The sequence below is a fragment of the Chiloscyllium plagiosum genome, chromosome 13, assembly GCF_004010195.1.
Source record: "Chiloscyllium plagiosum isolate BGI_BamShark_2017 chromosome 13, ASM401019v2, whole genome shotgun sequence".
In the NCBI taxonomy this organism is placed as follows: domain Eukaryota; kingdom Metazoa; phylum Chordata; class Chondrichthyes; order Orectolobiformes; family Hemiscylliidae; genus Chiloscyllium; species Chiloscyllium plagiosum.
Genome location: NC_057722.1, coordinates 81,251,172 through 81,264,444, shown reverse-complemented (window position 1 = coordinate 81,264,444; position 13,273 = coordinate 81,251,172). Strand labels below are relative to the sequence as shown.

Below are 13,273 nucleotides of genomic sequence, written 5' to 3'. Positions count from 1 at the left end.
CTCAGTGAGTCGTGAGTTTTTGGAATGTCCTGCCAGTAGCAGTGGTGGACTCTCCCTCTTTATGGGCATTTAAGCGGGCATTGGATAGGCATATGGAGGATAGTGGGCTAGTGTAGGTTAGGTGGGCTTGGATCGGCGCAACATCGAGGGCCAAAGGGCCTGTACTGTGCTGTATTCTTCTATGTTCTATGTTCTAATAAGAGCCAATCTAGCCACTGCCCCTTGGCGTTCAATGGTGTTGCTATCACTGACCACAACCCCCCCACCTCCCCAACCACCATCACTATGAATATCCTTGGGGATGGCATTGATCAGAAACTCAGCTGAACTTGCAGTGGCTACAAGGGCCGGTGATGAATTATCGCCACTGTGTCAACCAGTTGGTGATACACACATCCCAAGAGCAAAAAACAAAAGTGGATGTTTAAGGCATCTCCACGTGGCAAATGACGAAAGTTTTTGACCACCACGTTCACAAGGGAAGTGAACTCTATCACTTTATACTCTCTCACTCAACACAGGTGTGGCAGTTTTGGTTTGAAGCTTCACAAGTTGTCTTGTATGCAGTATTTTAAAATAACACTAGTAAAACTTAGGAATGAATAATTTTAGTCCTTGCTGGTTATGAATTACCCCTAAACTCTACTGGAGGGCAAAAAATTAAAAATCCAATGATACAGACGACACTAATATAAGGTAATCTTTGGCCAAATTATGGTAGACCGCTACATGGATCACAGATTTTATTGTCCATGTGATGCTCAATTTATTGATATGACCCAATATCCTAAACCCTTTGGAGTTATTGTAATATCTTTCTATTATTTGACAGATGCTGTTTCATCGAGTGCCTCTTCGAGACGACAAGTCAGATTCAATAACCGAGGTTAGTTCAAACTTATTTTCCTCATCTAATTCACGTTCCATTCCCTAACAAGAGGTAAAGGGGGGAAATGTCTTGGTGATTTACAAGGATGTTGCCAAGGTTGGAGGTTTTTGAGCTATTGGGAGATGCTGAGTAGGCTGGGGCTATTTTCCCTGGAGTGCAGAGGCTGAGGGGTGACCTTATAGATGTTTATAAAATCCTGAGGGACATGGATAGGGTAAATACACAAAGCCTTTTCCCTGGGGTGGGAGAGTCCAGAACTAGAGGGCATAGGTTTAGGGTGAGAGAGGAAAGATTTAAAATGATCTCAGGGCAATTCCTTTCTCACAGGGGTGGTGCATGTATGGAATGAGCTGCCAGAGGGAAGTGGTGGAAGCTGGTACAGTTACAACATTTATAGGCATCCGGATGGGTTTATGAATAGGTAGTGTGTCAATGCTGCTCCTTTAACAAGGTTAGGTTGCCCTTGGTATTTTTTTCCAGAGGGGTTGTAAACGCATAGATTCTGGTTTGTATGGGTTTTAGGGCCAGTTTGATTATAGCCAACAGATACTGCCTCAATAAAAAGGCTATCAAGTTTCAAAAAAACACTTGAATTAGCGGGTTTTGAGAAGATTTGTAGCTCAGGTTGAGGTTCTAGATGTAGGTTTGTTCGCTGAGCTGGAAGGTTCATTTTGAGACATTTCGTCACCATACTAGAGTGAGCCTCCAAGCCATGTATGGTGACGAAACACCTGAAAATGAACCTTCCAGCTCAGTGAGCAAACCTACGTCGAAACGTTTGTATATTGAAAGGGGAGAGGCCAACTCTCCTGGCTCAGCTTTTCTCTGGTTTGGTTTGGTTCTAGCAGTCTGGCTGTTCAGAACTGCTGGGGAATCCAAAGAAGCAGCTACAGTGGAAGGAGGTTGCATGTTAACTCTCTCTGCCATGTCTCTCTCTTCTGTAAGAACCTATGCCTTATTTTACCTTTTTGCCAAGGGGGTGTTTATGGGGACTGTTGCAGGCATCGTTAAATTGGGATAGTCTGCTGGGCTTTCAGATAGGTTAAGTTATTCTATTCTCTTGTCCTTGTGTTTCATTCGGTAATCTGTAAATAAATTCAGTTTTGTATAAAACCAAGGGGTTTTGACCAGCTGCATCACTCGCGGAATATCCACTTTATACCTGCTTAAAACAACTAGAAAAATTAGAGTCCAGGCTTCCTGCTTGACGTGTTTTGAGGTGGTCTCAAAATAGGCCTGGTCCATAACAGAAGGTTTAGGGGGGTATGGGCCATATGCTGCAAATGGGATGAGATTAGTTGAGGATATCTGGTCAGCATGGACAAGTTGGCTGAAGGGTCTGTTTACATGCTGTACATCTGACTCTATGATTACCAACTAACAGCAGATCTATGAAGGCTCTCTACACCGGTTCCTTGCTGAAATTATTGCCAAATGTCTTTAGTCTTTACATTGTACAGCAGCTCCTCTTCCATATCTTTAACTTATGAATAACTCTGAATTAGAGGCAAAATATGCTATTTGGCCCTTCTAACGTGCTCCACCAGTCAGTAAGATAACTGAGTTGTTTTTAGCCTCAACGCCACAATCCTAGCTACCCTCCATAACTATTAGCTTCCTTGTTAGCAACAATCTATCTACCTCTGCCTTAACAGTGATAAATGATCCTGCCTCCTCTGCTCTTTAAGGAGGAGCATTACAAATACTCACCGCCCTCTGCAAGGAAAAAAAAGGCATTCACATCTCGGACTCAGATGAGAGACCTTTTCTGGTTTTAAAAATATTACCAAGTTCTAGTCACTCCCACAAAGGAGACAGTCACCCTGTCAACTCCGCTTGTGCGTGAGGTGGTCTGAAATGGATGTGTTTCAATGCACAAAGTATAATTGGCAAGGGAGATGAACTCTGAGCATTGGTTAGTGCTTGGAACTGTGACATTATTGAGATTAGAGAATTAGCTGAAAGAGGGACAGGACTGTCAGCTGAATGTCCCAGAATTTAGATGTTTTAGGTATGATAGAAAGGGATGTCAAAGGGGTTGTGGAGTTACATTCCTGGTAAAGTAGTATCTCACTGCTGTACTGAGGGAGGATACATCAGGGGACTCGTGCAGTGAGGCAGTATGGGTAGACCTTGGGAATAGGAAAGGGGAAATCACAATGATGGAGGTGTATTACAGCCCTCCCAACAGCCAACTGGGATAGAGGGGAAAATACGTAGACAGATTTTGGAAAGATGTGAAAACAGCAGGGTTGTTGTGGTTGATGTTAACTTCCTCTATATTGACTGGTACTCACTTCATGTTAGGGACTTGGATGGAGCAGAATTTGTAAGGACCATTCAGGAAGTGTTCTTGAAACAATATGTAATCAGTCTAACCAGGGACGGGCGATACTGGACCTAGTTTTGGGAAATGAGCCCGGCCAGGTGAGTGAAGTTTCAGTGGGAGGGTGTTTCAGTCGGGAGTAGTGACCACAATATCTTGATTTTAAGATACTCATGGATAGGGATAACACCAGTCCTTGGGTGATGGTGTTAAATTGGGGGAAGGTAAACTACAACAATATTAGGCAGGAACTGGAGAGTGTTGATTGGAGGCAGCTATTTGAGGGTCAATCTGCACTGGACATGTGGGAGTATTTCAAACAGCAGTTGATAGGAGTTCAGGAGCAGTGATCCTGTGAGAATGAAGGATAGGTGTGGCAAGTTCCATGAACCTTGGATGACCAGGGATGTTATGACCTTGGTCAGAAAAAGAAAGGAAACATGCGTAAGGTCGAGGAGAATGGGAACTGACAAAACCATGGAAGTAAATAAGGAAAGTAGGAAAGAAATTCAACAAGGTATTAGAAGACCTAAAAGGGATCATGAAAAGTCATTAGCAAACAGGATTAAGGAGAATCCCAAGGTTACTTATACATAAATAAAAAGCAAGAGGGTAGCCAGGGAAAGGGTTGACCCACTCAGAGACTAAAGAGGGAATGTATGTGTAGAGTCAGAAGAGGTAGGTGAAGTCTTAAACAAATACTTTGTACAGTATCGATATTCATTAAAGAGAAGGAATTGGTGTAGTGTGATGTCAGGGAAGGGAATGTCGAATTTCTAAGTCAAGTTGCCATTAAAAAGGAAGAGGTGTCGTGCTTATTAAAAAGTATTCAAATAGATAGATCCCATCATGACCCAAAGACTTGTGTCAGAATATTGAGGGAAGCCAGAGAACCAATTGCTGGAGCGTTGACAGATAATTTCTATCCTCTTTACCCAAGGTGTGGTCTCAGAGGACTGGAGAATAGCCAGTGTTGTCCCAACGTTTAAAAGGGGTAATAGAGATAATCCAGGAAATTACAGGCCTGTGACCCTAATGAAAGTGGTATGGAAATTATGAGAAAAGACTCTCGGGGACAAGATCTATATGTACTTAGAAGCAAATGGATTCATTAACAATAGACAGCATGGTTTTGTGCGGGGGAGGTTGTGCCTCACTAACTTGATTGAGTTTTTTGAGGAGGAGACAAAGATGATTGAGGGAAAAGCAGTTGATGTTGTCTCCATGGACTTTAATAAAGCCTTTGACAAGGACCCCCCCATGGCAGACTGTACATAAGGTGAAGTCGCATGGTATCAGGAGTGAGCTGGCAAGATGGATATAGAACTGGCTTAGTCACAGAAGACAGAGGGTAGTGGTGGAAGGATGGTTTTCAGAATGGAGGGCTGTGACTAGCAGTGTTCCACAGGGATCAGTGCTGGGACCTCTGCTGTTCATGATCTACATAAATGATTTGGAGGAAATTGGAGCTGGTCGAATTAGTAAGTTTGTGGATGATACAAAGATTGGTGGAGCTGTGGATTGTGAGGAGGATTGTTAGAAGATACAGCAGGATATAGATCAATTGGAGTCATGGCAGAAAAATGGCAGATGGAGTTTAATCCTGACAAACGTGATGTGATACATTTTGGAACATCAAGTACAGGTGGAAATTATATGGTGAATGGCAGAACCTTTAGGAGTATCGATATGCAGAGGGATCTGGGTGTGCAGGTCCACAGATCAGGGGCAGCACAGTGGCACCAGGTTCCCAGGTTCGATTCCAGCCTTGGGCGACTGTCTGTGTAGAATTTGCATGTTCTTCCCGTGAGTTTCCTCCGGGTGCTCCGGTTTCCTCCCACAGTCCAAAGATGTGCAGGTCAGGTGAATTGGCCATTCTAAATTGCCCATAGTGTTAGGTGCATTAGTCAGAGAGAAATGGGTCTGGGTGGGTTACTGTTCGGAGGGTCGGTGTGGACTGGTTGGGCCAAAGGGCCTGCTTCCACACTGTGGGGAATCTAATAATAAAAGTCACTGAAGGTGGCAGTGCAGGTAGGTAAGGTAATGAAACCAGTCTATGCCATGCTTGCCTTTATTGGAAGGGGCAATGAGTGTAAGGATAGACAAGTTATGATGCAGCTTTACAGAACTTTAGTTAGGCCACATTGGAATATTGTGTACAGTTCTGATCACCACACTACCAGAAGGATGTAGATGCTTTGGAGAGGGTACAGAAAAGTTTTACCAGGATGTTGCCTGGTTTTGGGGGATTTTAATGATGAAGAAAGGTTGGATAGACTGGGCTTGTTTTCACTGGAACGCAGGAGTTGAGGGAAAGCCTGATGGACGTTTAAGATTATAAATGGCATGGATAGAATGGAAGGTATGAGGCTTTTTTCCAGGGTGGATGGGTCAGTTACTAGGGGACACATGTTCATGGTGTGGGGTGGGGGAGTTTAAAGGAGATGTGCAAGATAAGTTTTTCCTACAAAGGGTGGTGAGTGCCTGGAACGTGCTGCCAGAGTTGTTGGTGGAAGCAGACACGATAGCAGCATTCAAGAAGCACCTGGACAGATACATGAATTGGAAGGGAATGGAGGGATAAGATCCTGTAAGTGAAGACTGTTTTAGTATGGAAGGGTGAAATGCATAGAAGCGGGTTTGGAGGGGCCAAATGCCTGTTCCTGTGCTGCATTGTTCTTTATTCTTTGTTCTTTGTACTTCTATCTGAACTGTCTCTACCCTAACACTCCAGATCGGCCCATATGATTTCCTCCCTGATTTCCATGATCAAACTTAATCACCTGTATTCATGGCCATTCCTTTTTGTTTTATTGTCAAATAGGTATCATCAGAATCCATGGAGCTAACATGCAAATCAACTATGTTTGAATTAAATAGGTTTGAGGGGCTGAATGGCCTTCCCCTATTCCTATGTAGGTACTTTCCTCAACTTCTTCACAACTCCCTTCAAGACCACTGAATATCTCTTTCTCTATTCATTGCTATAACTTCTCTCTTTCTACTGTTTACAAATGATCACCCCATCTTTAATTTGCTTTTTGTGGTCTGAGTGATTTCAACATTTGGTAGTTGAGATAGTTTTTGTTGAGCAGACCTTTTGAGGTGCATTCAGGTGAACATTTTTGGCCCACACGTAGCAAGTGTAACAGTAGAAGGTGCAGTTCTGGGTATTGTTTTAGAACGTGAAGCTGGACAGGCGCAAGAAGTTGCGATAGGAAAGAACTTTGTTTGTAGAGATCATAACTCGGCGCAACATCGAGGGCTGAAGGGCCCATTACTGCGCTGTAATGTTCTATAATTCTGTTATTTTTGCCATAATTACAAAAAAGGACAAATTTAGAACAGGAGTCCTCGGTTAGGCCAAGGCCACTTTACTATGTTGAGTGATTTAGCAAAAGTAGCTGCTTGCAAGTAAATAAATGGGAGGCATTCAAACGATTATTCAAAGGGTTCAGAATAAAAATCTTTCCGCAAATAGAGAATATGGATGGCCAAATCTAAAGCTTTTAGTTCCAGATGGCGTTGAATTCAGATTTCCCCTGCTGCTATGGCAGCCTCTGAACCAGTGTCCCCAGTGATATTATCCTGTGGTTCTGTGTGACTGGTGCAGTGACTATGCCATTGCCTTCCCTCTCGTTGAATAAGCAGGCTTTATAGGATAGATTTTCAACCAACTGTTCACACAAAATAGTTGCTGATTGACTGCCCTTTATTGAAACTGCATGATTTTTAACAGCCCAAAAATCTTAATACTATATACACATGACTTACTGTTCCATTTTTATTACACAGTTTGTCAATTTCCATCATTTCCTATGTAAACGTATTGTGCTATAATTGACATCTGCCAGCTGATTTAATTTATTCCTGATCAATGAACATCATCCGGAAGCTGTCTCAGGAATTTTTTGAAATCAGGCACAAACATTTGGGTTTTTAAATTTTCAGCAGCCGTATTTTCAATTAAGTTTTTTCTTTTCACCTTTTTTGTTTGGTTTCTCTCAATGTTATATGATTTTTTTTAATGTGTTAAAGTTAAGAATCTTCCTGCTTCCTCATTATCCAGTCGAATGTTGAAAGGAGATCGGATTTTGCTCTCCGTGCTGTGCCTCTATGTCTCCCTTTGGCACCATTCTGACCATAAACGAATCTCTAGCACAGTCACTTATCTCTCCCATACAAAGGCTGGTTTCATGTTTATATGCCAAAGGATCATGAACCCAATGAGGCTGCCTTTCAAGGAATGTGACAACTGCAAACTTTGGCATTGAATTTAATCAGCTCTGGCCAGTGGCAGCATGCCTGTACTACTTGTCCAGCAATGGTCTAGTTTGTATGTGTGCGTATATACACCATCTGTGCACATAGATCCACATTAGTAGCTACTACTTTGGAAATATATCCCTTTACAGGCACTTTATTTTACAAACAGTTGAGATAATTTGCTAACCTGCCCATTGCTTGGTGAAAACAGTCCCATCACTTATGAGGTTTTTTTAGCTACTTTTGTACATAGGTGGCTCAGAGTGATGAGATAAATAGTGAATGGGGAGGTCACCTTGAGTTCATCCATCTCAAGAAAAATTTGCAATCTCCATATCATTTTATACACTTTGGATAAAGCGCAAGTTTTTACCTGCACATTCAACTGAATTAGCTTCACTAAATCAAATATACTTCTCCAAAAGAAGTGTAATCTTTCTGATACTAATGTGCCTGGTATTTTCATATGACATGAATCCGAACAGGCTTATAAAGCAGCAGCCACAATCCAGCCTGCTATCTCTTGATTTTATTTCTAAACCATCCTTCAGTTTAATTTTACAAAAGTAAAGATTTATAATGCTGTCAATCCCTTTGAAATTTAATCCAGTCTTCACAAACTTATATTTTGCTTTTGAGACTGTTGGTTCATAGAATCTCGTTAGGACTGTATCTCTTCTGCTTATTTCTTTGATCCCTGCTAAGGGCAAGTGTGGAAAGTCAATCCCATCCCCCTCCAAATAAAGATATCAATTCCATTCTGTTTCATAATTCAGAACTAGTCTTGTGATCTCAATGTATTTATCTATACTTCGGGTTTTACACGCAACATTTTTCTCTTGTGATTGGCTTTATGTTTTCCTTGAGAAAACCACTTTTATTTTAGGTGAACATGGAAAGGAAGTAAGAGCAGAACACTCTACCCCTTGAGACTACTCCTTCGTTTTTATGATTAGGCCTGATCTTCTGCCTCAGGACACGCAAACATGATTCCTTGAGAGACTAACATTTTATCTATCTCAGGCTTGAATATACACAATGATAGAGAACACACAACCATCTCTAGTAGAAATTTCCAGAGATCCAACCTGTGTCTGTCTTTTCATTTCTCAATATGTGAATTTCTAAGCCTTGCCTAACAAGTAATCTCAAATGTAATAAGCTGCATTCTGGAGAAATCTAGCACGTTCTACATAGAACATAGAACATAGAAGAATACAGCGCAGTACAGGCCCTTGGGCCCTCGATGTTGCGCCGATCCAAGCCCACCTAAACTACACTAACCCACTATCCTCCATATACCTATCCAATGCCCTCTTAAATGCCCATAAAGAGGGAGAGTCCACCACTGTTACTGGCAGGGCATTCCATGAACTAACGACTCGCTGAGTGAAGAACCTACCCCTAACATCAGTCCTATATCTACCCCCCCTTAATTTAAAGCTATGCCCCCTTGTAATACCCGACTCAATACGCGGGAAAAGGTTCATACTGTCGACCCTATCTAACCCCCTAATCATCTTGTACACCTCAATCAAGTCACCCCTAAACCTTCTTTTCTCTAGTGAAAACAGCCCCAAGTGCCTCAGTCTTTCCTCATACGATTTTCCTTCCATACCAGGCAACATCCTGGTAAACCTCCTCTGCACCCGTTCCAATGCCTCCACATCCTTCCTATAGTATGGCGACCAAAACTGCACACAATATTCCAGATGCGGCCGTACCAGAGTCTTATACAACTGCATCATGTTCTGTTGCATTCTAATCACAGAAAATACTTTCCCCTCCTATCATACAAGCTCTCACTAATATTCGGGTTTAGTTCTTTGTTTACTGTGTTTCAGGAGTTTTTAACTTTTTCACAAAGTATTTGGGGAAAATATTTGACTAAATGCATATTTGTGCTTGCATTAAGTTAGGAAAGAAAGACTAGAGGCTTGGAGGGCCGAAGAGCCTGTTTCTGTGCTGTAAGGCTCTTTGTTCATATGCCCTCACTGGATGAGCTCCCCAAGGTGTCTCCCTCAGTACAGCTGTGATATTCCCCCAATCAGTAACACCACTCCCCACCTCATTTACATCCCTATGTAACTCCCCTGAAACATCTCAATCCCAGAATGTTAAGCTGCAGACTTGTCCCTTTCTCAACCAACTCTCTGTAATAGCGACAACATCATAGTTATACATATTAATCCGAGCTCGATGTTCATCTGCCTTTCCTGTCAAACTCCTCACATTAAAACACACACCTCAGACTGTCTGTCTGGCTGTGCTCAGTAACCTCTCCCTGTCTGTTCTTTCTCTTATCCTTACTGTCCTTAGACTGTGACTCCTCATCGGTCATTTTCCTTGATGACCTACTGCTCTGGTTCCCCACAACCCCATCCCTGCCACTCTAATTTAAACCCTCCCAAGTGGCACCAGCAAACCTCCCTGCCAGGATATTGGTGCCCCTCCAGTTTAGGTCCAGCCTGTCCTCCTTGTACAGATCCCACCCTAGCCCAGGAGACATCCCAATGGTCCCCATTCCTGAAGCCCTCCCTCCTACACCAACTCTTTAGCCATGTATTTAACTGTACTATCGTCCTATTCCCAGCCTCACTGCCATGTGGCACATGGGGTAATCCCAAGATTACAACCCTAGAGGTCCTGCTCACAACTGCAGAAATGCCCACCTGTGCCCTGACTGTAGAGTTCCCTATCACGAATACTCGCCTACACTTTGACCCTGACTCACCGTGCCACTGATCTGGCTGCTGCTGCTTTTCCCTGAGTGGCCATTCCCCCACAGTATCCAAGCCAGTATCCCTGTTTGAGAGGGGGATGGGCACTGCCTGCCCACACTTTCTCTTCTGTCTGTGTAGCCCCTAATGACAGTGTGACCACCTCACTGACATTTCATGACATTCTCAGTCTTAGGAATGCTCCATAGTGAGTCCATCCGCAGTTTCAGGGGCTTCATTGCTGAACACACTACCTGCGTACACTGTCGCCATGGTAACTGGAAGTGTCCCTGATTTCTCACAAATTGCAGGAGGAGCATTCCATGGTGCCCAGTTCTCCCGTCTTTGTGAACCTTACCCACTACAGACAACAATCCAGGGGCTGATTACACAATATATCCCTCTCCTCCCCAAACTCCGGTGTCTCACTCCTGCTCTCTCTTCTTAGCAGTTTCCAACCACAAAGAGTAAGTATTCTATCTCTCTCCAGACTCTACTCGCTCAGTTTGCAAAACTGTTCATCAGCAGCCAAGCAATTTGTTTTCAGTTATAATTTTAAAAAAATTAGTGGATGTTAAAAATCTGAAACACAAACAGAAATTGCTGGAGAAATTCAAGTCTGGCACCACTGGCAGAGAGGAAGCAGAGTTAATGTTTCAAGTCTGGTGACCCTTTGTAGAACTTATTCTCAGCACATTTTTAAGATATTATTAATCAACCTATTAAAATGTGTGAAATTGACACATTGCAGGTGGAACTTAAACTTGACCCTTCTGGAATAGAAGGAAGGACACTACCAGTGTATGACAAGAACCTATGTTCTAAAGTGCGTTACTGGCTGTTGTCATTTAAATGAATCCACTGAAAGCAGTCCTGCAAAAAGTCCCATAGAGAATACGCACAAATTGTTTTTGCAAGCCAGATATTGAACCTTTGTTAATTAACCCAAACACCCAGATAAGCTCACCTCACCTCATATTACCTACCTCCAACTCCACAACAATATACTGTTCGATTAAAACACTTCTTAAAATTACATTAACTTAATTTCAAAACCAGACAGCAGCTGTCATCTTTGGTGTCTTTCTTCTTCCAACTGAAGGTCTCCCTGTGTCGTCATCTTTTTACTGTGAAGATGTTTCAAATGAAAAGGTCTCTTTGATAGATAGGGTTTCAATGTCTTGGGTCTCTCTCGATGGCAATTGCTCTATCTGATTTTCAAAGTACCTGCCTTTTTCTCTCCCAACTTCGGACTGTCTCATTGATTCAATGTTGGCAAAACAATAAATTCGAACTCAATTGGGTTTTAGTATCCAGGGGCATAATTCAAACTGATTAAATTCGAATTGTTGTCAAAACAATTCGGATCAGCATTCCCTACTTCCACCTCATGCACATTAGTATTAGGCCTCCCTATCTAATTCCTGCTACAAACCTTTCAACTGGGTCCTTTGCTCCTGAGACAGAGTTCACTAACCTATCCCACTCCTCAAGGACTTCCTCTTTATTTAATGCATTTTGATGCACATCAAACTTCATGACATCTGGATTTGATTCCTCACACAGCGGGGCAGTAACCTCACACCTGTTTCTTCAGTTCTCTGTCTATTATGATAAAGTTTCAACATATTCATATGACATACCCAATAGTTTTTTTTTCTGTCCAGCATTTTTACCAGATAGTTTATTTGACTCGACTTTTTCTCAATTTAATCGGGATCACCAAACCTGTCTTTGAAACAATCTCCTACCACTGGTGTCATCCCCACGGGAAAGTGTCCGAATTTCTAGTTTTTATCTGCCACTTGCTTCATTCTATGCTGTGCCCTCTTCAGGTGCTGTTTAGCTAACTCGCCTATCAAATTAATCTCTCCCTTACCTCAGATACATAACCCAAGTATGAGGTCTCCGACTTTGATTCGACTTAAGTCTTTGCTTTAATTTTTCTTTAATTAATTTCAAAGGTCCTCTCATTTCATGCCCAAATATTAACTCAAAGGGAGTAAATTGAGTAGATTCATTTGGAGCATGTTTAATGGCCAACAATATGAATGGAATACCTTTATCCCAATCATTGGGGTAATCCTGACAGTATGCTCTTAACATGGTCTTCAGAGTCTGATGCCAACTTTCCAAAACTCCGAGATTCAGGATGATATGCAGTTGATTTAAAGTACTGTATACCTAAGCTATCCATGACTTCCTTAAACAAACTAGCAGTAAAACTGGACCCATGGTCTGACTGAATCTCTCTGGGTAACCCCATACTGCTGGAAGAAAGCTACGGACTCCTCCATCACCTTTAATACTCAATAATGGAATTACCTCCGGAAATCTTGCAGACACATCCATTATGGTTAGCAAGTACTGGTGGTTCCCACTTTTAGTTTTGGGACGGGGACCTACACAATCATAGCTGCATGAAAGGTTCTTCAAATGCAGGAATTGGCAACAAAAGTGCTAGTTTTATTACTGCCTAGGGCATACCTAGCAGTTGGCATGTATGACATGTATGGGAAAGGTTAACCACATCCTTGTGCATTCCAGGACAATAGGAATGTTTTTGTCTTTACGTGTCCCACCTTCTGGCAGTGAAAACACCTTTTCCCAGTGCCCTTCTGAAACCACCGGCACTGGAATTGTCTGTGTCCCACTCCATTACAGTGAAAACACCAGAGGCCTTTCACCTCCTTTCCACCCTCTTGGGCTTCTTTTTTAATCTGTGGTAAACAATTACCAGTGTGCTCTAATCTTTGTTTTGCAGTGTAAGATCCTCCCCTTCTCCCAATTTCTATCCCTTACAGGATGCAATTTTTGCTGGAAGCTAAACTTTGCCTTATGCACCAATACATATTCATCTGCCATGTCTGCTACTCTTCTCACTTCTTGAACTTCCTGTTCATCCACATGAATTCTTATCTTTAGAAGTGAGTTTCTAAACCCCTGCAGCAGAATAACGTTTCTCAGAGCCTCATAGGTCTCCTCTACTTTTAAGGCCTGCACCCATCTATCAAAATTACTTTGTTTAATTCTTTTGAACTCAACTTAATTCTGACCTGGTTCCTTCTATAT

At 42.3% G+C, this 13,273-nt stretch overlaps 1 protein-coding gene across 2 annotated transcripts in view; it reads left to right on the top strand.

Moving 5' to 3' along the window:
- The window catches only part of rhbdd1 (rhomboid domain containing 1), a 94,601-nt gene that overhangs the window by 40,832 nt on the left and 40,496 nt on the right, over positions 1-13,273 (top strand). For both annotated transcript variants that reach the window (XM_043702861.1, XM_043702862.1), the window contains exon 5: positions 833-886. In XM_043702861.1, coding sequence (XP_043558796.1) covers positions 833-886 — 54 coding nt within the window. The remainder of the gene's footprint in view (positions 1-832; positions 887-13,273) is intronic.